At 52.5% G+C, this 27495-nt stretch overlaps 1 protein-coding gene across 2 annotated transcripts in view; it reads left to right on the top strand.

Annotated features, from left to right (window-relative positions):
• The first annotated feature begins 5675 nt into the window (after positions 1-5675).
• Positions 5676-27495, top strand: part of LOC116943385 (uncharacterized) — a 33387-nt gene continuing 11567 nt past the window's right edge. The window contains exons 1-6 of one of the 2 annotated variants that reach the window (XM_032956240.2): positions 5676-5760; positions 5996-6842; positions 12249-12363; positions 21258-21390; positions 22042-22147; positions 26634-26790. In XM_032956240.2, coding sequence (XP_032812131.2) covers positions 12285-12363; positions 21258-21390; positions 22042-22147; positions 26634-26790 — 475 coding nt within the window. In that variant the 5' untranslated portion in view covers positions 5676-5760; positions 5996-6842; positions 12249-12284. The remainder of the gene's footprint in view (positions 5761-5995; positions 6843-12248; positions 12364-21257; positions 21391-22041; positions 22148-26633; positions 26791-27495) is intronic. The other variant, XM_076063866.1, reaches the window with a different exon arrangement.

Here is a 27495-nt window from a genome sequence, read left to right as displayed (position 1 = left end):
TGTTTGTGTACGAGCAGCATTGTGTGTGTGTGTTGTGTACGTGCAGCATTGTGTGTGTGTGTTGTGTACGTGCAGCATTGTGTGTGTGTGTGTTGTGTACGTGCAGCATTGTGTGTGCGTGTTGTGTATGTGCAGCATTGTGGGTGCGTGTTGTGTACGTGCAGCATTGTGGGTGCGTGTTGTGTACGTGCAGCATTGTGTGTGTGTGTGTTGTGTACGTGCAGCATTGTGTGTGTTGTGTGTTGTGTACGTGCAGCATTGTGTGTGCGTGTTGTGTACGTGCAGCATTGTGGGTGCGTGTTGTGTACGTGCAGCATTGTGTGTGTGTGTTGTGTACGTGCAGCATTGTGTGTGTGTGTTGTGTACGTGCGCGGGTTAGGGAGCGGTGGTGCAGCGGTTGGCACGCCCCACCACGAACCCCCCTGCCCGCTGCGTAGCCGACACCCCCCCCTAGGTCGGCTCGGCCTCAAATTGAGTAGCTGGTGCGGTGTGTGGTCAACGTCGCTACTAGGGAGAGACAAAGGCGGCCGGGCGTGCGTGGTGCTGGCCACCCACGTGTGCCACCGCGCCGACCTTCGTTCCGTGCTGAATCCTCGCTCGCAGCACTTGCCCCAAAAACGTCTGTGGTGTCCCGGCCACGGCTCACGTTCGTGCCTCACGATGTCGCAACTCGTACCGGGCCTCCCCTAGGTCGACTCTGCCTTAAATGAGCACCTCTTCCCGCGTGTTAAAACATCGCCACTTGGGGAGGCAGAGGCGGCTAGCACCACTCTCCCTCCTGTGCCTTGCCAACCTTAATAGGTGCTCGCTGACAGCACTAGCGCCCCACCTCCCGTTAAATGCTATACGGTGTATCTTTTTTTCTGCCCGTGTGTGTGGATAGGGTGTGTGGATTCTGTGTGTATGTGGATTCTGTGTGTATGTGTGTGTGTATGTGGATTGTGTGGATTCTCTGTGTGGATTCTGTGTGTATGTGGATTCTGTGTGTATGTGGATTCTGTGTGTGTGTATGTGGATTGTGTGTATTCTCTGTGTGGATTCTGTGTGTATGTGGATTATGTGTGTGTGTGTGGATTCTGTGTGTATGTGGATTGTGTGTATTCTGTGTGTGTGGATTCTGTGTGTATGTGGATTGTGTGTATTCTGTGTGTTTGTGGATTATGTGTGTGTGTGGATTGTGTGGATTCTGTGTGTGTGGATTGTGTGTGTATGTAGATTGTGTGGATTGTGTGTGTGTGGATTGTGTGTATTCTGTGTGTGGATTCTGTGTGTGTATGTGGATTCTGGATTCTGTGTGTGTGGATTGTGTGTGTGTGTGGACTCTGTGTGTGTGGATTGTGTGGATTCTGTGTGTGTGTGGATTGTATGTATGTGGATTGTGTGTATTCTGTGTGTGTGTATTCTGTGTGTGTGTATTCTGTGTGTGTATGTGGATTCTGGATTCTGTGTGTGTGGATTGTGTGTGTGTGGATTATGTATGTGTGGATGTGTGTGAGGATTATGTGTGTTGTGAGGGATTCTGGACTCTGTGTGTGTGTGGACTCTGTGTGTGTGACACCGAGCCGCCGGAAGAAATTCCACATTCCCATGGTGGGGACCGGGCGCTTCTGTAGATCGACCACAGTTGGGAGTTGTTGTCGGTGTTGTGCTCACTGGTGACACCCCCACCTCCCCACACACAATCACGCACGGGTGACACCCCACCTCGCCCCACACACAATCACACACGGGTGACACCCACACCTCCCCACACACAATCACACACGGGTGACACCACACCTCCCACACAATCACACACGGGTGACACCACACCTCGCCCCACACACAATCACACACGGGTGACACCACACCTCGCCCCACGCACAATCACACACGGGTGACACCCCACCTCACCCCACACAATCACACACGGGTGACACCCCCACCTCACCCCACACAATCACACACGGGTGACACCACACCTCCCATACACAATCACACACGGGTGACACCACACCTCCCACACACAATCACACACGGGTGACACCACACCTCCCACACACAATCACACACGGGTGACACCACACCTCGCCACACAATCACACGGGTGACATCGCACCTCCCACACACAATCACACACGGGTGACACCCCCACCTCCCCACACACAATCACACACGGGTGACACCACACCTCGCCACACACAATCACACACGGGTGACACCACGCCTCCCACACACAATCACACACGGGTGACACCACACCTCCCACACACAATCACACACGGGTGACACCACACCTGGCCACACACACAATCACACACGGGTGACACCACTCCTCCCCACACACAATCACACACGGGTGACACCACACCTCGCCACACACAATCACACACGGGTGACACCACACCTCGCCCCACACACAATCACACACGGGTGACACCCCACATCCCCACACAATCACACACGGGTGACACCACACCTCGCCACACAATCACACACGGGTGACACCCCACATCCCCACACAATCACACACGGGTGACACCACACCTCGCCACACAATCACACACGGGTGACACCACACCTCCCACACACGGGTGACACCACACCTCGCCCCACACACAATCACACGGGTGACACCACACCTCCCCACACACAATCACACACGGGTGACACCACACATCCCCACACACAATCACACACGGGTGACACCACACCTCGCCACACAATCACACGCGGGTGACACCCCACATCCCCACACACAATCACACACGGGTGACACCCACACCTCCCACACACAATCACACACGGGTGACACCACACCTCGCCCCACACACAATCACACACGGGTGACACCACACCTCTCCACACACAATCACACACGGGTGACACCACACCTCGCCCCACACACAATCACACACGGGTGACACCACACCTCTCCACACACAATCACACGGGTGACACCACACCTCCCCACACACAATCACACACGGGTGACACCACACCTCGCCCCACACTCAATCACACGGGTGACACCCCACCTCGCCACACTCAATCACACACGGGTGACACCCCTACCTCCCCACACAATCACACACGGGTGACACCACACCTCGCCCCACACTCAATCACACACGGGTGACACCCCACCTCTCCATACACAATCACACATGGGTGACACCACACACCCCACACACAATCACACACGGGTGACACCACACCTCGCCCCACACACAATCACACACGGGTGACACCACACCTCGCCACACACAATCACACACGGGTGACGGTTCGACTCCGGTTAAAGTTGTCCACATTCATCTCGACGAGTGACGATGCTCGGCCACCACAGGAAATTCCACATTCTTATGGTGGGGACCAGTTGGTTGGATCTGCTCGTCGCCCCCCCCCCCCCCCCCCCCCCCATCTCCGGCTGCCATTCCTTCACCACTCTCGACCCAACATCGTCCGCATCTCCCGATTCAGTTGGCTACGTACGGTGCGAAAGAAGTTCAGCGTACAGCACCACCACGCCCGGCCGCCTTTGTCTCGCCCAGCGGCGATGTTTACACACCGCATCAGGTACCTCGTTTGAGGCCGAGTCGACCTAGAGGAGGGCCAGCACCACCACGCTCCATCTTTCCGCGTTCTGTAATTTATTTTCCATCCCCCCCCCCCGAATTAAAATGCAAATGTGTTAACTAGTCCCCACGCTGCACGCGCCCGATGATTGTTACACGTCCCCCGCGTGACGCGCTCGGCCACTTTGTCCGCGTCAATGGAGCCGATTGAAGTTTGACGTCTGGGAAGCCCGGCGGTAGATCATGACGTGTCAACATCGTCGCCACCGGGGAGACAAAGGCGGCCGGGCGTCCGTGGTTGCTGATCCACCACACCCACCTCGCGTGCCACAGTGCCGGCTTCATAGGTGCCTGCTCGCTCACAGCACTTGCCCCCAGCAATCTGTTAGAGGCTACACGGGGGATCTTTGTCTCCTTCATAGGCGCTGCTGCTACTCGCTAACAGCACTTGCCCCAACAGTCTGTTAGAGGCTACACGGGGGAACTTTGTCTGTCTCCTTCATAGGTGCTGCTTCTGCTACTCGCTAACAGCACTTGCCCCAACAGTCTGCTAGAGGCTACACGGGGGATCTTTGTCTTTGTCTCTTTCATAGGCGCTGCTGCTACTCGCTAACAGCACTTGCCCCGACAGTTTGTTAGAGGCTACACGGGGGAGCTTTGTGCATGTGCACGCGTTCCACGTGACGCGGACAGCAGCGGCGTCAATTGGCTGAGCGCGTCACGTGGCACGCGTTGAACAATCATCGGGCGCGTGCAGCGTGGGGGTGGAGGGCGAATGAATTATTAGTTAATTGTTTGTTAATTGAATGGGGGAAGAGGAGTAACATTTTGGTTTATAACTCTTTAGAGACGGAGCGTGCTGGTGATGGCGGTGTGTTATAACGGATTGGTTTGTTCATATCGTTTGCAAGGCTTATTATATAATTGCACTTGGGAGAAAAACAGAGATGACAATAAACATGACAAAAAATGTCGATGCTTTGGAAGACGAGTCGACGTGTTTTTGTAAAAGTTCACCGTTCGTTTTGTGTGTGTGTGTTTTTTTTACATCCATATAGCACTCCTCCCAAGATGCTTCAACTACACTTGTGCAGTGGCAAAGATGATCATTGGTTTTTTACCCTTTTATCTGGCAACAAAACTGACACCTTTTTTTTTACAAGGAGTCATGTTTACATTGATTACAATACCTGCGGTCGGAACGCAACTCTGATAATGTATGTGGCACTGTCCTTGAAATTGATTGGTCCACACCCGAGACAGCTTTCTTTAGAGCCTCGTCTCACATGGTGTTGGACCAGAAGATGCCAAAAGGCGTCACACAACTCAAAGACAATGCACCATCAGAGTATGAGAGCTCGGGGTAAGAATTTACACCATTGGAAACCTCATTTGCCAGTAATGGTGTAAATGCTTACCCCGAGCTCTCATACTCTGATAGTGCATTGTCTTTGAGTTGTGTGACGCCTTTTGGCGTCTTCTGGTCAACACCAACGTGAGACTGAGGCTCTAAAGAAAGCTGTCTCGGGTGTGGACCAATCAATTTCAAGGACAGTGCCACATACATTATCAGAGTTGTTGTTTTTTGTTTGCGTTCCGACCGCAGGTATTGTGGTCAATGTAAACATGCCTCCTTGTAAAAAAAGGTGTCAGTTTTGTTGCCAGATAAAAAGGTAAAAAAACAATTATCATATTTTGTTACTGGCAAGTGAGGTTTCCAATGGTGCAGTGGCAAAGATGTTACCTACCTCGCCCGGTGTACAGGAGGTCGTGGGTTCGATCCCGACCCTGACGACGCCTGCTGCTGCTGTATATTTGGAGTCTGCGTGTCTCTCTCTCTCATCATCATCATCACGGTGGCTAGGAGATGTTAACTACCTCGCCGGGTGTACAGAAGGTCGTGGGTTCGATCCCGACCCTGACGACGCCTGCTGCTGTATATTTGGAGTCTGCGTGTCTCTCTCATCATCATCACGGTGGCTAGATGTTGACTACCTCGCCTGGTGTACAGGAGGTCGTGAGAGAGGAGAGACTCGGGGGGGAGGCGCTGGGAGAAGAGCTGGTGGGAGGAGCGGGGTGTAGGGTGGGGGGGTAGTGGGGGGGGGGGGCTTTGGGGAACTCGAGTAGAGGACGCGGTGGAGGCTATTTTGAGCCATCGGCACGAACCCATCACGGGGCCTTACTGGGACATGGTGGGCCCGTGGTGTGTCTGCGTGGTGTGTCTGCGTGGTGTGTCTGCGTGGTGTGTCTGCGTGGTGGTCCCGCGTGTCTGCTGCGTGGGATAGCCCTGCCTGCCTGCCTGCCGCCGTAACTCAACTTAACCGTGTCTTGGGTGTCTTTAAGACAACCCAAAACGGCCCAGGCCATCGGTAGTTTCATTGACCGCGTGTCTGTCCGCGTGTCTGTCTGCCTGCCTGTCTGTCTGCCCCCCCCCCCAGCCGTGTCTCACAAAATGCAGCCGTCATTTTACGAATGATCGATCGGGTGACTCGGCTCGACTTGCCTGCGACTGACTGACTCGCTGGGCTGTGCCGGCCGGCTGACTTTCTTACTTTGTCAACTGGACATCTGGCTGCACACACAGCCTTGCTCGCGTGTGACTTGTCTGGCTCGTGTGTCTGGCCGACTTGCGTGTCTGACTGACTGCCCGACTTGCGTGCGACTGGCCGACCAAGCTAGCTTGCAGACTGACTGACTGGCTGACTTGTGACTGGCTGGCAGACGGCCCCAACGCACTCGCTCATCGCTGCCAATCTGGCTCGTGACTGGATCGTCTGAGATGACGGTTTGACTTGCGTGTCACTGGCCGACTAAGCTAGCTTACCGACTGGCTGGCTGGCTGGCTGACTGACTGGCTGACTGACCGGCTAACCGGCTGACTGGTTGACTGGCTGACTGACTGGCTGAACGACTGACTGGCTGACTGGCTGACTGACTGACTGGCTGACCGGCTGACTGGCTGACTGACTGACTGACTGGCTGACCGGCTGACCGGCTGGCTGACCGGCTGGCTGACTTACTGACTGGCTGACCGGCTGACTGACTGACTGGCTGATTGGCTGACTGGCTGACTGACTGGCTGGCTGACCGGCTGACTGGGTGACTGGCTGACTGACTGGCTGACCGGTTGACTGGCTGACTAACAGCGGTGACTTGTGGCTGGCTGTGGCGATGTTGGCCTCAATGAGGCGCCTCCTGCAGGACTTGTGAACTTCCGTCCCACCGACCCCACAATTCGTTCCGCCACAGCAAACCTCCCTCCCCTGGGCCGCCGCAGCACATGGGGTGAGTTCGTCTGGCAAAGTCCCACCGGTACCATTCAGCCAATCATGCTTCTGTTATGGGGGGGGGGGTCGATAAAGTAGAACAAAATTAGTACCGCTTTGTATGCACGTTGAACTTCATTCGCACCGTACGTGTCCAACCACGCTGAATCGGAGTTTGCGGGAGGGAAGGACAAGCAACGATGGGTCTCTGTGTGAGTCGATGGGTCTCTGTGTGAGTCTATGGGTCTCTGTGTGAGTCTATGGGTCTCTGTGTGAGTCTATGGGTCTCTGTGTGAGTCTATGGGTCTCTGTGTGAGTCTATGGGTCTCTGTGTGAGTCTATGGGTCTCTGTGTGAGTCTATGGGTCTCTGTGTGAGTCTGTGGGTATCTTTGTGAGTCTATGGGTATCTGTGTGAGTCTGTGGGTATCTTTGTGAGGCTATGGGTATCTGTGTGAGTCTATGGGTCTCTGTGTGAGTCTGTGGGTATCTTTGTGAGTCTATGGGTATCTGTGTGAGTCTGTGGGTATCTTTGTGAGTCTATGGGTATCTGTGTGAGTCTATGGGTCTCTGTGTGAGTCTGTGGGTATCTTTGTGAGTCTATGGGTCTCTGTGTGAGTCTATGGGTCTCTGTGTGAGTCTATGGGTCTCTGTGTGAGTCTGTGGGTATCTTTGTGAGTCTATGGGTATCTGTGTGAGTCTGTGGGTATCTTTGTGAGTCTATGGGTGTCTGTGTGAGTCTATGGGTCTCTGTGTGAGTCTGTGGGTATCTTTGTGAGTCTATGGGTCTCTGTGTGAGTCTATGGGTATCTGTGTGAGTCTATGGGTCTTTGTGTGAGTGTATGGGTATCTGTGTGAGTCTATGGGTATCTGTGTGAGTATATGGGTCTTTGTGTGAGTCTATGGGTCTCTGTGTGAGTCTATGGGTCTCTGTGTGAGTCTATGGGTATCTGTGTGAGTCTATGGGTCTTTGTGTGAGTGTATGGGTATCTGTGTGAGTCTATGGGTATCTGTGTGAGTATATGGGTCTCTGTGTGAGTCTATGGGTCTCTGTGTGAGTCTATGGGTCTCTGTGTGAGTCTATGGGTCTCTGTGTGAGTCTGTGGGTATCTTTGTGAGTCTATGGGTATCTGTGTGAGTCTGTGGGTATCTTTGTGAGTCTATGGGTATCTGTGTGAGTCTATGGGTCTCTGTGTGAGTCTGTGGGTATCTTTGTGAGTCTATGGGTATCTGTGTGAGTCTGTGGGTATCTTTGTGAGTCTATGGGTATCTGTGTGAGTCTATGGGTTATCTGTGTGAGTCTATGGGTCTCTGTGTGAGTCTGTGGGTATCTTTGTGAGTCTATGGGTCTCTGTGTGAGTCTATGGGTCTCTGTGTGAGTCTATGGTCTCTGTGTGAGTCTGTGGGTATCTTTGTGAGTCTATGAGTATCTGTGTGAGTCTGTGGGTATCTTTGTGAGTCTATGGGTGTCTGTTGTGAGTCTATGGGTCTCTGTGTGAGTCTGTGGGTATCTTTGTGATGTCTATGGGTCTCTGTGTGAGTCTATGGGTCTCTGTGGAGTCTATGGTCTGTGTGAGTCTATTCTCTGTGTTGAGTCTGTGGGTATCTTTGTGAGTCTATGGGTATCTGTGTGAGTCTGTGGGTATCTTTGTGAGTCTATGGGTATCTGTGTGAGTCTATGGGTCTCTGTGTGAGTCTGTGGGTATCTTTGTGAGTCTATGGGTCTCTGTGTGAGTCTATGGGTCTCTGTGTGAGTCTATGGGTCTCTGTGTGAGTCTGTGGGTATCTGTGTGAGTCTATGGTATCTGTGTGAGTCTATGGGTCTCTGTGTGAGTCTATGGGTCTCTGTGTGAGTCTATTCGTATCTTTGTGAGTCTATGGGTCTATGTGTGAGTCTGTGGGTATCTTTGTGAGTCTATGGGTATCTGTGTGAGTCTATGGGTCTCTGTGAGTGTATGGGGTCTCTTTGATAGTCTATGGCCTCACTATGAGTCTATGGGTTTCTGTGTGAGTCTATGGGTCTCTGTATGAGTCTATGGGACTCTGTGTGAGACTATGGGTCTCTGTGTGAGTCTGTGGGTATCTGTGTGAGTCTATGGGTATCTGTGTGAGTCTATGGGTCTCTGTGTGAGTCTATGGGTCTCTGTGTGAGTCTATGGGTATCTGTGTGAGTCTATGGTCTTTGTATGAGTGTATGGGTATCTGTGTGAGTCTATGGGTATCTGTGTGAGTATATGGGTCTCTGTGTGAGTTTATGGGTCTCTGTGTGAGTCTATGGGTCTCTGTGTGAGCGTATGGGTCTCTGTGTGAGTCTGTGGGTATCTGTGTGAGTCTATGGGTATCTGTGTGAGTCTATGGGTCTCTGTGTGAGTCTATGGGTCTCTGTGTGAGTCTATTCGTATCTTTGTGAGTCTATGGGTCTATGTGTGAGTCTGTGGGTATCTTTGTGAGTCTATGGGTATCTGTGTGAGTCTATGGGTCTCTGTGAGTGTATGGGGTCTCTTTGATAGTCTATGGGCCTCGCTATGAGTCTATGGGTTTCTGTGTGAGTCTATGGGTCTCTGTATGAGTCTATGGGACTCTGTGTGAGACTATGGGTCTCTGTGTGAGTCTGTGGGTATCTGTGTGAGTCTATGGGTATCTGTGTGAGTCTATGGGTCTCTGTGTGAGTCTATGGGTCTCTGTGTGAGTCTATGGGTATCTGTGTGAGTCTATGGTCTTTGTGTGAGTGTATGGGTATCTGTGTGAGTCTATGGGTATCTGTGTGAGTATATGGGTCTCTGTGTGAGTTTATGGGTCTCTGTGTGAGTCTATGGGTCTCTGTGTGAGCGTATGGGTCTCTGTGTGAGTCTATGGGTATCTGTGTGAGTCTATGGGTCTCTGTGTGAGTCTATGGGTCTCTGTTGGAGTGTAAAGACAATGCCTACATGAGTAATACTGCATTATTATTATACTGATCTAGTGACACTGCTGGTGAGACTAGGCCATAGAGAAGGCTGTCCCTGGTGTATCTCAATCAGTCTCAAAGACAATGCATATCACATTATAATTACATTATTATATAAAGACAATGCCACAATCCATCTGACTGTGTTACAGGCCATCACGATCGTGTCACAGGCCGCCACGACCCATCTGACTGTGTCACAGGCCGTCATGATCCCATCTGACTGTGTCACAGGCCGTCACAATCCATCTGACTGTGTCACAGCCGTCACAATCCATCTGACTGTGTCACAGGCCGTCACAATCCATCTGACTGTGTCACAGGCCATCACGATCCATCTGACTGTGTCATAGGCCGTCATGATCCATCTGACTGTGTCACAGGCCGTCACAATCCATCTGACTGTGTCACAGTCCATCACAATCCATCTGACTGTGTCACAGGCCATCACGATCCATCTGACTGTGTCATAGGCCGTCATGATCCATCTGACTGTGTCACAGGCCGTCACAATCCATCTGACTGTGTCACAGGCCGTCATGATCCATCTGACTGTGTCACAGGCCGTCACGATCCATCTGACTGTGTCACAGGCCATCACGATCCCTCTGATTGTGTCACAGGCCGTCACGATCCATCTTACTGTGTCACAGGCCGTCATGATCCATCTGATTGTGTCGCAGGTCATCACGATCCATCTGACTGTGTCACAGGCCGTCACAATCTATCTGACTGTGTCACAGGCCGTCACGATCCATCTTACTGTGTCACAGGCCGTCACAATCCATCTGACTGTGTCACAGGCCATCACGATCCATCTGACTGTGTCACAGGCCGTCACAATCCATCTGACTGTGTCACAGGCCGTCACAATCCATCTGACTGTGTCACAGGCCATCACGACCCCTCTGACTGTGTCACAGGCCGTCCACAATCCACACAGGCCGTCACGATCCATCTTGACTGTGTCACAGGGCCCATCACGATCCCTCTGATTGTGTCACAGGCCGTCACGATCCATCTTACTGTGTCACAGGCCGTCATGATCCATCTGATTGTGTCGCAGGTCATCACGATCCATCTGACTGTGTCACAGGCCGTCACAATCCATCTGACTGTGTCACAGGCCGTCACGATCCATCTTACTGTGTCACAGGCCGTCATGATCCATCTGATTGTGTCACAGGCCATCACGATCCATCTGACTGTGTCACAGGCCGTCACAATCCATCTGACTGTGTCACAGGCCGTCACAATCCATCTGACTGTGTCACAGGCCATCACGACCCATCTGACTGTGTCACAGGCCGTCACAATCCAGTCTGACTGTGTCACAGGCCATCACGATCCATCTGACTGTGTCACAGGCCGTCACAATCCATCTGACTGTGTCACAGGCCGTCACAATCCATCTGACTGTGTCACAGGCCATCATGATCCATCTGACTGTGTCACAGGCCATCACAATCCATCTGACTGTGTCACAGGCCATCATGATCCATCTGACTGTGTCACAGGCCGTCACAATCCATCTGACTGTGTCACAGGCCATCACAATCCATCTGACTGTGTCACAGGCCGTCACAATCCATCTGACTGTGTCACAGGCCGTCATGATCCATCTGACTGTGTCACAGGCCATCACGAATCCATCTGACTGTGTCACAGGCCGTCACGATCCATCTGACTGTGTCACAGGCCATCATGATCCATCTGACTGTGTCACAGGCCGTCATGATCCATCTGACTGTGTCACAGGCCATCACGATCCATCTGACTGTGTCACAGGCCCGTCATGATCCATCTGACTGTGTCACAGGCCATCATGATCCATCTGATTGTGTCACAGGCCGTCACGATCCCTCTGATTGTGTCACAGGCCGTCATGATCCATCTGACTGTGTCACAGGCCATCATGATCCATCTGATTGTGTCACAGGCCCGTCACGATCCATCTGACTGTGTCACAGGCCGTCATGATCCATTCTGACTGTGTCACAGGCCATCATGATCCATCTGATTGTGTCACAGGCCGTCACGATCCCTCTGATTGTGTCACAGGCCGTCATGATCCATCTGACTGTGTCACAGGCCATCATGATCCATCTGATTGTGTCACAGGCCGTCACAATCCATCTGACTGTGTCACAGGCCGTCACAATCCATCTGATTGTGTCACAGGCCGTCCATGATCCATCTGACTGTGTCACAGGCCATCATGATCCATCTGATTGTGTCACAGGCCTCATGATCCATCTGACTGTGTCACAGGCCGTCACAATCCATCTGACTGTGTCACAGGCCTCATGATCCTCTGACTGTAGTCACAGGCCGTCATGATCCATCTGACTGTGTCACAGGCCGTCACGACCCATCTGACTGTGTCACAGGCCGTCACGATCCATCTGACTGTGTCACAGGCCGTCACAATCCATCTGATTGTGTCACAGGCCATCATGATCCATCTGACTTTGTCACAGGCCGTCACGACCCATCTGCGCGGACCTCGGTTGGCGATGAAGATGACGACAACGGCGACGATGGCAGCACGGAGAATGGAGCGACGGGCGGCAGGGCAGGCTAGCAGTGGAGAAGGTATCGGCTTGCAGTGGTAGTGCAGCGGTTGGAGCGCTAACGCCCCGCTGCGCCTACGGAACCCGGGCGATCCCGAGTTCGATTCCCGGTCACGGCCACCAACACCACGGTGACGATTTATCTGAGCCCGATCCCTGGGCTAGGTCAGCTCGGCCTCAAACGAGTGCCTGTTGTAGCGGCGTGTAGTAAAACATCGCCACTGGGGAGACAAAGGCGGTCCGGGCGTGGTTGCTGGCCACCCACCCCCTCGTGTGCCGTGCCGGCCTACACAGGTGCTACTCGCTAACAGCACTTGCTCCGACAGTCCGTTACAGGCTACACGGGGGATCTTTGTCTTTGCTCATGTTTAATTCGGCTGCGACTATAAATTCCCGCGTGTGGTATGTATGTCGAACTTCTTTCGCGCCGTACGTAGCCAACCGTGCTGTGTGTGTGTTGAACCTCTTTCACACCGTACGTAGCCAACCGTGCTGTGTGTGTTGAACTTCTTTCACACCGTACGTAGCCAACCGTGCTGTGTGTGTTGAACTTCTTTCACGCCGTACGTAGCCAGCCTTGCTGTGTGTGTTGAACTTCTTTCACACCGTACGTAGCCAGCCGTGCTGTGTGTGTGTTGAACTTCTTTCACACCGTACGTAGCCAACCGTGCGATTGGCTACCCATGAATGGGCTCGGTGCGGTAGAGGATTAATTTTTCGTCGAGTATCTGGTGCATCACACTGTGTAACAAAAACATTTTTTGTTCCTGGGTAGTAAGCGTTATTTCCTAATTGCTTAAGCCTCAAAAGTATTGAACGTGGCTATTATTCCCCACAAACTTTGCTGTTATGACCAGGACATTGATCATTTTGAAATGTAGCTATTTTCAATGAGAAAACGTGGTGTGCATTTGTGTCTTTCGTTAACATAAAGTCCTGGTCACAAAAAGCAAAGTTCGTGGGGAATAAACAGCCAGCCGTTTTCTGTACCTTTGAGGCATAAGCAATTAGGAAATAACGCTTACTACCCCGGGAGAAAAATGGTGGTACATTGCGTCATCATTCTCGGTGGTTGCAGGCGCCGTTTCGTCCACTAGGAGGCGCTGGGGACGCCACCTCACCAAGCAGCTGGAGATCAGGGGCCGTCCATAAATGACGTCACGCACCGGGGGGGGGGGGGGGGGTGGTCAGACATTTGTGACGATGTGTGACGAGTGGTGGGGGGGGAGTGTTGAGAAATGTGACGTCACATCAAAAATGCGCAACTTTAAATAAATATAGACAACACTTTCTACTTAATTAAATAGACTGTAATAAATGTTTACTCCTACAACATCAGAGTGCAGCGCCACATTGAATACGCACTACAATGACAATAGTTTAAAGCGATTTGAAGCGTGTTTTATTTTCAAAATGGAAATATGTTATTTTGGGGGGGGGGGGCAGAGCATAGTGACGTCATATTTGAGGGGGGGGGGTCTGACTTTTTGTGACGCCGTGTGACGAGGGGGGGAGGGGTCAAAAATCCTCCAAAATCGCGTGACGTCATTTATGGACGGCCCCTAAGATAAATATTTTTTCTTATTTTAAATGAAAAAAATACTTTTCTGCAAATAGTTTGGGTTGCGTTTAGAAACAACAACAACAAACAAACAAACAACCGTAAAATGTAATTTATTCTTTCAACGTGAATTTGGCCTAATGAAGATAACATTTTAAGCTGCCCGTCATTAGAAACCGCTGCAACAGCACACATTTAAGAAATGGTTTTACCCCTCTCTGTCAACGAGGCAGTTCGGGTTGAGATGTTCAAACACCAAACAGAAATCGTGTCCGCACTAGCCACACAGAACTAGGAGTTAGCGGTGAACGTTGCAAAGGAGAGAAAAAAACACACGCGCGCTCTGGTAGAGTATGCGGCATTGTCTTTGAAACGGACTGGTCCATACCAGGGACAGTGCGTCATGTACTACCGGAGCGTGCGCGATGCTGCCACGGTTCACCACAAGCACGTGTGGTTAATGCAGACACGATTCCTTGCAAAAGGTTGCAGTTTTGGTGCTTTAGCATCTTCGCACAAACTGTTTCAGAAAGGGGTAAAGCTCTATCCTTTTCGATTTGAAGCTTTCGTGACTGCAGGGATTCGTCTCCTTGGTTCTTTTGGTAAAGTCACCACGTAGAATATGAATAATTTTTATTATAATAAAGTGATAAAAAGAAAGCGTAATATTACGTAATTTTTTTTTTATTATTTTATGATTTCCCTTCTACGTGACTTTACCGAAAGAACTAAGAGTATGAACTCTTATTCTTAGTTCTTTCGGTAAAGTCACGTTGACTTTACCGAAAGAACTAAGAATATGAATTACTGCAGTCACGAAAGCTTTAAATCAAAATTTAAGATGAACTCTATTCTTGTATTTTGATGCTGGCAAGGGAGGTAACCATGATGCAGCTATTTCGCACAGAGCTCTCAATGTCCTGATTTGTGGCATTGTCTTTGTGCTGTTCGTCTTTTGGCTGTCTCCTCTGGTCTGACACCGTTTGATACTAGGCCCTAAAGAAAGCTGTCTCTGGTGTGTGGACCAATCAGTTTCAAAGGGAACGCGTCATATCTTACCAGAGAAGCGTGTGTGTGCTTCCCGTTCACATGTTCACCACAAGCACGTGCGGTTAATGCAGAAACAATTTCTCGCAAAAAGGTTTCAGTTTGGTGTTTTAGCATCTTGACGCGAACTATTTTTATTGCCAGAAAGGGGCCCAAACTCTACTCTTGTATTTTGAAGCTTTCGTGACTGCAGGTCTGATCTGTGTCCTCGGGGGAAGGTCTCGGGGGGGGGAGGGGGGCGACTGTAAAGTCGTCCCGAGCGAGAGAGAATCTCTCTCAATCTCGATTTGAAGCTTTCGTGAAATGCAGGAATCCATACTCTTTGGTTCTTTCGGTAAAGTCACGTGGGTGGAAAAATAACAATAGATCACGACGTTTCGATCGCAACACAAGCAATCGTCATCAGGTGGGACAACCACAGCAAGAGAAAACTGCTCAAGTAGGCGAGAGACCTGCCGTGGCACGAGGTTATATAGTAGTAGGCCTCGGCAGTAGGGGGGGAGGTGGGGGGAGAGAGGGGGCGGGGCAGGAAGTGGACCACCACGGCAGTACCAGGTCACTGGAGTAAAGTGACCACCACGGTAACACCCGGGTCACTGTAGTAAAGTGACCACCACGGCAGCCCCAGGTCACTGTAGTAAAGTGGACCACCACGGCAACACCCGGGTCACTGTAGTAAAGTGACCACCACGTCAACACCCGGGTCACTGTAGTAAAGTGGACCACCACGGCAGTACCAGGGTCACTGTAGTAAAGTGGACCACCGTGGCAGCCCCAAGTCACTGTAGTAAAGTGACCACCACGGTAACACCCGGGTCACTGTAGTAAAGTGACCACCACGGTAACACCTGGGTCACTGTAGTAAAGTGACCACCACGGCAGCACCTGGGTCACTGTAGTAAAGTGGACCACCGTGGCAGCCCCAAGTCACTGTAGTAAAGTGACCACCACGGCAGCCCCAGGTCACTGTAGTAAAGTGACCACCACAGCAACACCCGGGTCACTGGAGTAAAGTGGATCACCGTGGCAGCCCAAAGTCACTGTAGTAAAGTGACCACCACGGTAACACCTGGGTCACTGTAGTAAAGTGACCACCACGGCAACACCCGAGCCACTGGAGTAAAGTGGATCACCGTGGCAGCCCAAAGTCACTGTAGTAAAGTGACCATCACCGTGGCAACACCCAGGTCACTGTAGTAAAGTGACCACCACGGCAACACCCGAGCCACTGGAGTAAAGTGGATCACCACGGTAACACCTGGGTCACTGTAGTAAAGTGACCACCACGGCAGCCCCGGGTCACTGTAGTGAAGTGACCACCACGGTAACACCTGGGTCACTGTAGTAAAGTGACCACCACCGTGGCCGTACCTGGGTCACTGTAGTAAAGTGACCACCACGGCAGTACCTGGGACACTGTAGTTTAGTGACCACCACGGCAGCCCCGGGTCACTGGAGTAAAGTGACCACCACGGCAGTACCTGGGACACTGTAGTAAAGTGACCATCACGGTAACACCCGGGTCACTGTAGTAAAGTGGACCACCGTGGCAGCCCCAAGTCACTGTAGTAAAGTGACCACTACGGCAACACCATGGACACTGTAGTAAAGTGACCACCACGGCAGTACCCGGTCACTGTAGTAAAGTGACCACCATGGCAGTACCAGGTCACTGTAGTAAAGTGACCACCACGGCAACACCATGGACACTGTAGTAAAGTGACCACCACGGTAACACCCGGGTCACTGTAGTAAAGTGACCACCACGGTAACACCATGGACACTGTAGTAAAGTGGACCACGGTAACATCTGGGTCACTGTAGTAAAGTGACCACCACGGCAACACCATGGACACTGTAGTAAAGTGACCATCACCGTGGCAACACCCGGGTCACTGTAGTAAAGTGACCACCACGGCAGTACCGGGTCACTGGAGTAAAGTGACCACCACGGCAACACCTGGGTCACTGTAGTAAAGTGACCACCACGGCAACACCATGGACACTGTAGTAAAGTGACCACCACGGCAGCCCCGGGTCACTGGAGTAAAGTGACCACCACGGTAACACCCGGGTCACTGTAGTAAAGTGACCATCACGGCAACACCATGGACACTGTAGTAAAGTGACCACCACGGCAACACCATGGACACTGTAGTAAAGTGACCACCACGGCAGCCCCGGGTCACTGGAGTAAAGTGACCACCACGGTAACACCCGGGTCACTGTAGTAAAGTGACCACCACGGCAACACCATGGTCACTGTAGTAAAGTGGACCACCACGGCAACACCTGGGTCACTGTAGTAAAGTGACCACCACGGTAACACCTGGGTCACTGTAGTAAAGTGGACCACCACCACGGTAACACCTGGGTCACTGTAGTAAAGTGACCACCATGACAGTACCGGGTCACTGTAGTAAAGTGACCACCACGGCAGCCCCGGGTCACTGGAGTGAAGTGGACCACGGTGGCAGCCCCAGGTCACTGTAGTAAAGTGACCACCACGGCAGCCCCGGGTCACTGGAGTGAAGTGGACCACCACGGCAACACCCGGGTCACTGTAGTAAAGTGACCACCACTACGGCAACACCTGGGACACTGTAGTAAAGTGACCACCACGGCAACACCTGGGTCACTGTAGTAAAGTGGACCACGGTGGCAGCCCCAGGTCACTGTAGTAAAGTGACCACCACGGCAGCACCTGGGTCACTGTAGTAAAGTAACCACCACGGTAACACCCGGGTCACTGTAGTAAAGTGACCACCACGGCAACACCTGGGTCACTGTAGTAAAGTGACCACCACGGCAACACCTGGGTCACTGTAGTAAAGTGGACCACGGTGGCAGCCCCAGGTCACTGTAGTAAAGTGACCACCACAGCAACACCCGGGTCACTGGAGTAAAGTGACCACCACGGCAGCCCCGGGTCACTGGAGTGAAGTGACCACCACGGTAACACCTGGGTCACTGTAGTAAAGTGGATCACCACGACAACACCATGGGCACTGTAGTAAAGTGGACCACCACCACGGCAACACTGGAGAGGGTCGCCTGCAGGGGAGGAGAGAGAAGGGGGTGTAGACAGGGCAGGAAGTGGAGCCAGCGGCAGCCCCGGGTCACTGGAGTGAGAGAATCTCTCCCTTCGTGTGTCGCCATCAGCTTCTGCCGTCGTTGCTGCGCCCTTTGAGAACCCATTTAGGGCCGTGTCCAAGGTGGCGACGAGACGCGATGTCCCTGCGCGAGCTTGCGCTGGGGGGAACGTGGCGGCTCACGGGGCTCTTGGGCAGCAGTGTTGGGGACTTTGGAGGGTGATGGGTGACAGAATTTGAGTTGGTTGTTGTTGTTTTGTCTCTTTCTTTGTTTACAAATGGCGGCCGTTGGTAGATGAGACAGTGATGTCGTTGTCACGGGAAGGCTTTCGTGACTTGCAGGAATTCACATTCTCTTTGGGTCTTTCGGCAAAGTCACGTGGATAGGTTCAAAGAAAATAACAAAAACACTACTCATTGTTTTTTTCGGTAAAGTCACGTATGTAGAAATACAATAAAATTATATAAAAAATTTTTTTATTGTATGTCTACATACGTGACTTTACCGAAAAAAAAACAATGAGTAATTTTATGCAGTCACGAAAGCTTTAATACTTTAACAAAAACACTACGACGTTTCGATCGCAACACGAGCGGTCGCGCCTGATAACGACCGCTTGTGTTGCGATCGAAACGTCGTAGTTTTTTGTTGTTGTTGTTATTGTTATTTTCTTTGAACCGATCTACGTGACTTTACCGAAAGACACAAAAAAACAGAACGCCACATTTTCAGAGGTCACTCACAACAGCCCCACCTCGTGGCAATGTGCTGTCCACTGCAGTGCTGCTGAGGGTAATGATCATGATGCTGGTGGTGGTGGAAGTGATGGGCAATTCTGATGATGATGATGGTATTAATGATCTTAACACTGCCACTAATACTGCTGGTGGTGGTGCTGCTACTGCTGCTGGTGGTGGTGCTGCTGCTACTGCTGCTGGTGGTGCTACTGCTGGTGGTGGTGGTGCTACTGCTACTGGTGGTGGTGGTGCTACTACTACTGGTGGTGGTGGTGCTACTGGTGGTGGTGCTACTGCTACTGGTGGTGGTGGTGCTGCTACTGCTACTGGTGGTGGTGGTGCTGCTACTGCTACTGGTGGTGCTACTACTACTGGTGGTGGTGGTGCTACTACTAGTAGTGGTGGTGCTACTGCTGCTGGTGGTGGTGCTACTGCCGCTGGTGGTGCTACTGGTGGTGGTGGTGCTACTGCTGCTGGTGGTGCTACTGCTGCTGGTGGTGCTACTGCTGCTGGTGGTGCTACTGCTGGTGGTGGTGCTACTGGTGGTGGTGCTACTGCTACTGGTGGTGGTGCTACTGCTGCTGGTGGTGGTGCTACTGCTGCTGGTGGTGGTGCTGCTACTGCTGGTGGTGGTGCTACTGCGTGTGGTGGTGGTGCTACTACTGCTGCTGGTGGTGGTGCTACTGCTACTGGTGGTGGTGCTACTGCTACTGGTGGTGGTGGTGATACTGCTGGTGGTGGTGGTGCTACTGCTGGTGGTGGTGCTGCTGCTACTGCTACTGGTGGTGGTGCTACTGCTACTGCTGGTGCTACTGCTGGTGGTGCTACTGCTGGTGGTGGTGCTACTGCTACTGCTGGTGGTGGTGGTGCTACTGCTACTGCTGGTGGTGCTACTGCTGGTGGTGGTGCTACTACTGCTGCTGGTGGTGGTGGTGCTACTGCTACTGGTGGTGGTGCTACTGCTGGTGGTGGTGCTACTGCTGCTGCTGGTGGTGCTACTACTGCTGCTGGTGGTGGTGCTACTGCTACTGGTGGTGGTGCTACTGCTACTGGTGGTGGTGGTGCTACTGCTGGTGGTGGTGCTACTACTACTGGTGGTGGTGCTACTACTACTAGTGGTGGTGCTACTGATGGTGGTGGTGCTACTGCTGCTGGTGGTGGTGCCACTGCTGGTGGTGGTGCTACTGCTACTGGTGTTGCTGCTACTGCTGGTGGTGGTGGTGCTACTACTACTGGTGGTGGTGCTACTACTACTGCTGGTGGTGGTGGTGGTCCTACTACTACTGGTTGTGGTGCTACTACTACTGCTGGTGGTGCTACTACTACTGCTGGTGGTGGTGGTGCTACTACTACTGGTTGTGGTGCTACTACTACTGCTGGTGGTGCTACTACTACTGGAGGTGGTGCTACTACTACTGCTGGTGGTGCTGCTGCTACTGCTACAGGTGGTGGTGCTACTACTACTGGAGGTGGTGCTACTGCTACTGGTGGTGGTGCTACTGCTGGTGGTGGTGGTCCTACTACTACTGGTGGTGGTGCTACTACTACTGCTGGTGGTGCTGCTGCTACTGGTGGTGGTGCTACTACTACTGGTGGTGGTGCTACTGCTACTGGTGGTGGTGGTGCTACTGGTGGTGGTGCTACTACTGGTGGTGGTGCTACTACTACTGGTGGTGGTGCTACTGCTACTGGTGGTGGTGGTGGTGCTACTGCTGGTGGTGCTACTACTGGTGGTGGTGCTACTGCTGGTGGTGGTGGTGCTACTACTGGTGGTGGTGGTGCTACTGCTGGTGGTGGTGCTACTGCTGGTGGTGGTGGTGCTACTGCTGGTGGTGCTACTGGTGGTGCTACTGCTGCTGGTGGTGGTGCTACTGCTGCTGGTGGTGGTGCTACTGCTGGTGGTGCTACTGCTGCTGGTGGTGCTACTGCTGGTGGTGCTACTACTGCTGGTGCTACTGCTGGTGCTACTGCTGCTGGTGGTGGTGCTACTACTGCTGCTGGTGCTACTGCTACTGGTGGTGCTACTGCTGCTGGTGGTGGTGCTACTGCTGGTGGTGGTGCTACTGCTGGTGGTGGTGCTACTGCTGCTGGTGGTGGTGCTACTACTGGTGGTGCTACTGCTGCTGGTGGTGGTGCTACTGCTGGTGGTGGTGCTACTGCTACTGCTAGTGGTGCTACTGCTGCTGGTGGTGGTGGTGCTACTGCTACTGGTGGTGGTGCTACTGCTGGTGGCGGTGCTACTGCTACTGCTGGTGGTGCTACTGCTACTGCTGGTGGTGCTACTGCTGCTGGTGGTGGTGGTGCTACTGCTACTGGTGGTGGTGCTACTGCTGGTGGCGGTGCTACTGCTACTGCTGGTGGTGCTACTGCTGCTGGTGGTGGTGGTGCTACTGCTGCTGGTGCTACTGGTGGTGCTACTGCGCCTTCTCATCCTGCTGCTACTGCTGCTCCTTACTGCTGCTGCTTCCGCCGGTGCAGGGGGAGCGGCTGGGCCCCCCAAGGGGCTCGAGGGGCTGGCGTCGCTGCGGGCGCTGTGGGAGGGGAGGATCCGCGCCACCACGGAGGAGGTGGAGCGCCAGCGCTCGAACAGAGAGCGCCGCTCGCTGGGCAGGTACGGCGCTCGCTGGCGACGCCTCGACGGCTGCTGGCGCTGCTGCTGCTGCTGCTGTCTGTCCTGCTGGTGCTGTCTGTCCTGCTGCTGCTGTCTGTCCTGCTGGTGCTGTTTGTCCTGCTGCTGCTGTCTGTCCTGCTGTCTGTCCTGCTGGTGCTACTGCTGCTGCTGTCTGTCCTGCTGGTGCTGTCTGTCCTGCTGGTGCTGCTGCTGTCTGTCCTGCTAGTGCTACTGCTGCTGCTGTCTGTACCTGCTGGTGCTGCTGCTGTCTGTCCTGCTGCTGTCTGTCCTGCTGGTGTTGTCTGTCCTGCTGCTGGTGCTGCTGCCTGTCCAGCTAGTGCTACTGCTGCTGGTGCTGCTGGTTCTGTCTGTCCTGCGGGTACTGCTGCTGCCTGTCCTGCTGGTGCTACTGCTGCTGGTGCTGTCTGTCCAGCTGTCTGTCCTGCTGCTGGTGCTGCTGGTGCTACTGCTGCTGGTGCTGTTGCCTGTCCTGCTGCTGGTGCTGCTGGTGCTGTCTATCTTGCTGGTGCTGTTTCTCCTGCATGTCCTGATGGGGGTGCGACTGCTGCTGCTGCTGCTGCTTGTGCGACTGCTGCCATCTCTCCTGGCACTGTCCGTGCTGCCGGCGCTGCCCGTGCTGCTGGTGGCCAGGCTGTCTGCCGCCTGGGAGCACCGCATCAGCGTGGCCAAGCTCCGCGAGCTGCTGGTGACGGTGGACGGCCGCGTGGTGCTCAAGGTGCTCAAGCTGGACTGGGAGGTGAGCCCCCACCCACCCACCCACGTGTGTCTCACCACGTGTGTCTCATCACGTGTGTCTCACCACGTGTGTCTCACCACGTGTGTCTCACCACGTGTGTCTCATCACGTGTGTCTCACCCCGTGTCTCTCACCACGTATGTCTCATCACGTGTCTCTCACCACGTGTGTCTCACCACGTGTGTCTCACCACGTGTGTCTCATCACGTGTGTCTCACCACGTGTCTCTCACCACGTGTGTCTCACCACGTGTGTCTCATCACGTGTGTCTCACCACGTGTGTCTCACCACGTGTGTCTCACCACGTGTGTCTCATCACGTGTGTCTCACCACGTGTCTCTCACCACGTGTGTCTCACCACGTGTCTCTCATCACGTGTGTCTCACCACGTGTGTCTCACCACGTGTGTCTCATCACGTGTGTCTCACCCCGTGTCTCTCACCACGTGTGTCTCACCACGTGTGTCTCACCACGTGTGTCTCATCACGTGTGTCTCACCCCGTGTCTCTCACCACGTGTGTCTCACCACGTGTCTCTCACCACGTGTGTCTCATCACGTGTGTCTCACCACGTGTGTCTCACCACGTGTGTCTCACCACGTGTGTCTCATCACGTGTGTCTCACCCCGTGTCTCTCACCACGTGTGTCTCATCACGTGTCTCTCACCACGTGTGTCTCACCACGTGTGTCTCACCACGTGTGTCTCATCACGTGTGTCTCACCACGTGTCTCTCACCACGTGTGTCTCACCACGTGTCTCTCATCACGTGTGTCTCACCACGTGTCTCTCGTCACGTGTCTCTCATCACGTGTCTCTCACCACGTGTGTCTCACCACGTGTGTCTCACCACGTGTGTCTCACCACGTGTCTCTCACCACGTGTGTCTCACCACGTGTGTCTCACCACGTGTGTCTCACCACGTGTGTCTCACCACGTGTGTCTCACCACATGTCTCTCATCACGTGTGTCTCACCACGTGTCTCACCACGTGTCTCTCACCACGTGTGTCTCACCACGTGTCTCTCATCACGTGTGTCTCACCACGTGTGTCTCACCACGTGTGTCTCACCACGTGTGTCTCATCACGTGTCTCTCATCACGTGTGTGTCATCACGTGTGTCTCATCACGTGTATCTCACCACGTGTGTCTCACCACGTGTCTCTCACCACGTGTGTCTCACCACGTGTCTCATCACGTGTGTCTCACCACGTGTGTCTCACCACGTGTGTCTCACCACGTGTGTCTCATAACGTGTGTCTCACCACGTGTATCTCACCACGTGTCTCTCACCACGTGTGTCTCACCACGTGTCTCACCACGTGTGTCTCACCACGTGTGTCTCATCACGTGTGTCTCACCACGTGTGTCTCATCACGTGTGTCTCACCACGTGTGTCTCATCACGTGTGTCTCACCATGTGTGTCTCACCGCGTGTGTCTCACCGCGTGTGTCTCATCACGTGTGTCTCACCACGTGTGTCTCACCACGTGTGTCTCACCACGTGTGTCATCACGTGTGTCTCACCACGTGTGTCTCACCACGTGTGTCTCACCACGTGTGTCTCACCACGTGTGTCATCACGTGTGTCTCACCACGTGTCTCTCACCACGTGTGTCTCACCACGTGTGTCTCACCACGTGTCTCTCATCACGTGTGTCTCACCACGTGTCTCACCACGTGTCTCTCACCACGTGTGTCTCACCACGTGTCTCTCATCACGTGTGTCTCACCACGTGTGTCTCACCACGTGTGTCTCACCACGTGTGTCTCATCACGTGTCTCTCATCACGTGTGTGTCATCACGTGTGTCTCACCACGTGTATCTCACCACGTGTGTCTCACCACGTGTCTCTCACCACGTGTGTCTCACCACGTGTCTCATCACGTGTGTCTCACCACGTGTGTCTCACCACGTGTGTCTCACCACGTGTGTCTCATAACGTGTGTCTCACCACGTGTGTCTCACCACGTGTCTCTCACCACGTGTGTCTCACCACGTGTCTCACCACGTGTGTCTCACCACGTGTGTCTCATCACGTGTGTCTCATCACGTGTGTCTCATCACGTGTGTCTCACCACGTGTGTCTCACCGCGTGTGTCTCATCGCGTGTGTCTCACCGCGTGTGTCTCACCGCGTGTGTCTCACCACGTGTGTCTCACCACGTGTGTCTCACCACGTGTGTGTCATCACGTGTGTCTCACCACGTGTGTCTCACCACGTGTGTCTCACCACGTGTGTCTCACCACGTGTGTCTCACCACGTGTGTCATCACGTGTGTCTCACCACGTGTCTCTCACCACGTGTGTCTCACCACGTGTGTCTCATCACGTGTGTCTCACCACGTGTCTCTCATCACGTGTCTCTCACCACGTGTGTCTCACCACGTGTCTCTCACCACGTGTCTCTCACCACGTGTCTCTCACCACGTGTCTCTCACCACGTGTCTCTCATCACGTGTGTCTCATCACGTGTGTCTCACCACGTGTATCTCATCACGTGTGTCTCATCACGTGTGTCTCACCACGTGTGTCTCATCACGTGTCCCACGTGCCGTCACGTGTCCCCTCCCCACGTCTCTCCCCCTTACCACGCGCGTCTTACCACGTGTGTCTCATCACGTGTGTCTTACCACGTGTGTCTCTTCTTTGGTTCTTTCGGTAAAGCCACGTAGAATGAGAATAAAATAATAAATTAATAAAATAAAATAAAACAATAAAATTCTCACGACGTTTCGGCCACAACACAAGTGGCCTTCTTCAGGTGAAAGGAGTGGTATGGTTTACAACATGGAGTATAACAGCGCCTCGCAGCTGTCTCTCTCCCCCTCCTCCGTTCCGACCATGGATGAACTCGTCCGTCTGAACGGGGCTTGTAGCTGTCCGTGGTGCTGAAGTTGAGGGTAAGAATCCACCCATTTTTTCGCCATGCAGCATTGTGATATATAACGACTTATTGTTGGTAGCTTAGCTGATTGGAGAATATATAGAGTTTATTGATAACATTGAGGTAGTTTATATTTTATGTTTTATTGGTTTACTATATGGTATTCATTATATAGTGTAGTGTATACCCAGTTACTGTTAATAGCTCAGCTTATTGAAGAATATATTGAGTACATTTATTGTATTGATGTAATTTAGACTTAGGTTTTTCACATCGGTTTACTATATGATAGTCGAGTTGTTGCAGCCCCTTTGGCGTCCATGTACGAGGTGCCTCTGTAGATGTGTAGGCTTTGACTTTAACATAGCTATTTCTATGACCAGTCACAAGCTAATCCCTCAGTTATTTCAATGCTAAATTCTCCTGTTTGATTTATACTAGGTGCCTCTGTGGATGTGGAGGCTTTGACATTAACATAGCCATTTCTGTGACCAGTCACAAGTTAATCACTCAGCTATGTCAATGCTAAATTATCCTGTTTGATTTGTACTAGGTACCTCTGTGGATGTGTAGGCTTTGACTTTAACATAGCAATTTCTATGACCAGTCACAAGCTAATCCCTCAGTTATTTCAATGCTAAATTCTCCTGTTTGATTTGTACTAGGTGCCTCTGTGGATGTGTAGGCTTTGACTTTAACATAGCCATTTCTGTGACCAGTCACAAGCTAATCACTCAGCTATTTCAATGCTAAATGATCCTGTTTGATTTGTACTAGGTGCCTCTGTGGATGTGTAAGCTTTGACTTTAACATAGCTATTTCTATGACCAGTCACAAGCTAATCACTCAGCTATTTCAATGCTAAATTCTCCTGTTTGATTTGTACTAGGTGCTCTGTGGATGTGTAAGCTTTGACTTTAATATAGCTATTTCTATGACCAGTCATAAGCTAATCACTCAGCTATTTCAATGATAAATTCTCCTGTTTGATTTGTACTAGGTGCCTCTGTGGATGTGTAGGCTTTGACTTTAACATAGCCATTTCTGTGCAGTCACAAGCTAGTCACTCAGCTATTTCAATGCTAAATTCTCCTGTTTTATATGTAAACCCCTTTGTCAAGGTGCCTCACTTCTCTAAACCAGCTTTAAAAAACGCTACGAATCTTAACAACGTTCGTTGAAGCTCTGTCGTCCCGACAGGTCTGTTCCTTTCACCTGAAGAAGGCCACTTGTGTTGTGGCCGAAACGTCGTGAGAATTTTATTGTGTTATTTTATTAATTTATTATTTTATTCTCATTCTACGTGACTTTACCGAAAGAACCAAAGAAGATGAATCCTTGCAGTCACGAAAGCTTTAAATCACGTGTGTCTTACCACGTGTGTCTTACCACGTGTGTCTCATCACGTGTGTCTCATCACGTGTCCCCCGTGCCGTCACGTGTCCCCCCCCACCCCCACGTCTCTCCCCCTTACCACGTGTGTCTTACTACGTGTGTCTTACCACGTGTGTCTCACCACGTGTGTCTCACCACGTGTCCCACGTGCCGTCACGTGCCCCCCCCCCCCACGTCTCTCTACTCCCCCCCCACCCCCCGTGTAGAAGCTTCCAGCAGCCCTGGAGCAGCTGCCCGCCATGCACGAGTGGCAGATCCACCGCACGCAGCTCCACTCGCTGCCCCCTAACCTGGGCGCCTTCAGCAGCCTCCTCACCCTCGACCTCTCACGCAACCGCATCCACTGCCTCCCGCCGCAGATCGGTCAGAGACGAGCCCACCCCCCCCCCCCCCCCCACTGGACACCCCTCCCCCCCCCGCTCCGTGACCCTGACCTGGACTCTAACCACCATCCACCTGCCGCCCTCGACCTTAACACCGAAGCCGAACTCCGTCCCACCCAGACCCTTACTCTGACCTGATCCTGAACTTGTCCTGAACCCAGACCCTGACCCTGACCCTGAACTTGTCATGAACCAAGACCCTGACCCTGACCTGACCCTGAACTTGTCCTTGACCCAGTCCCTAACTCTGACCTGACCCTGAACCTGTCCTGAACCCAGTCCCAGATTCTGACCCTGACCTGACCCTGAACTTGTCCTGAACCCAGACCCTGACCCTGACCTGACCCTGAACTTGTCCTTGACCCAGTCCCTAACTCTGACCTGACCCTGAACCTGTCCTGAACCCAGACCCAGACTCTGGACCCTGACCTGACCCTGAACTTGTCCTGAACCCAGTCCCTGAGAAGAACCGACTCTCAAACTATGGTTGATGTTTACATGAACGAAGTTATTGATGTTGTTGATGTTTTTGTTTTGTTGATGTTGTTCCTGTCGATGTTGTTGATAATGTTATTGAAGATGTCGTTGATGATGATGCTGTAGCGATCTGTCCTGTTGATGCTATTGTTGATGTTGCTGATGTTCATGATGCAGGTTTTTTTCGGTTCGATCGCGTAAATATCAA

This window comes from Petromyzon marinus, chromosome 1, assembly GCF_048934315.1.
Source record: "Petromyzon marinus isolate PM22_M1 ecotype Great Lakes invasive population chromosome 1, UKy_Petmar_22M1.pri1.0, whole genome shotgun sequence".
Lineage (NCBI taxonomy): Eukaryota > Metazoa > Chordata > Hyperoartia > Petromyzontiformes > Petromyzontidae > Petromyzon > Petromyzon marinus.
Note: the sequence above shows the minus strand (reverse complement) of the source record. Positions and strands in the feature narration are given on the sequence as shown.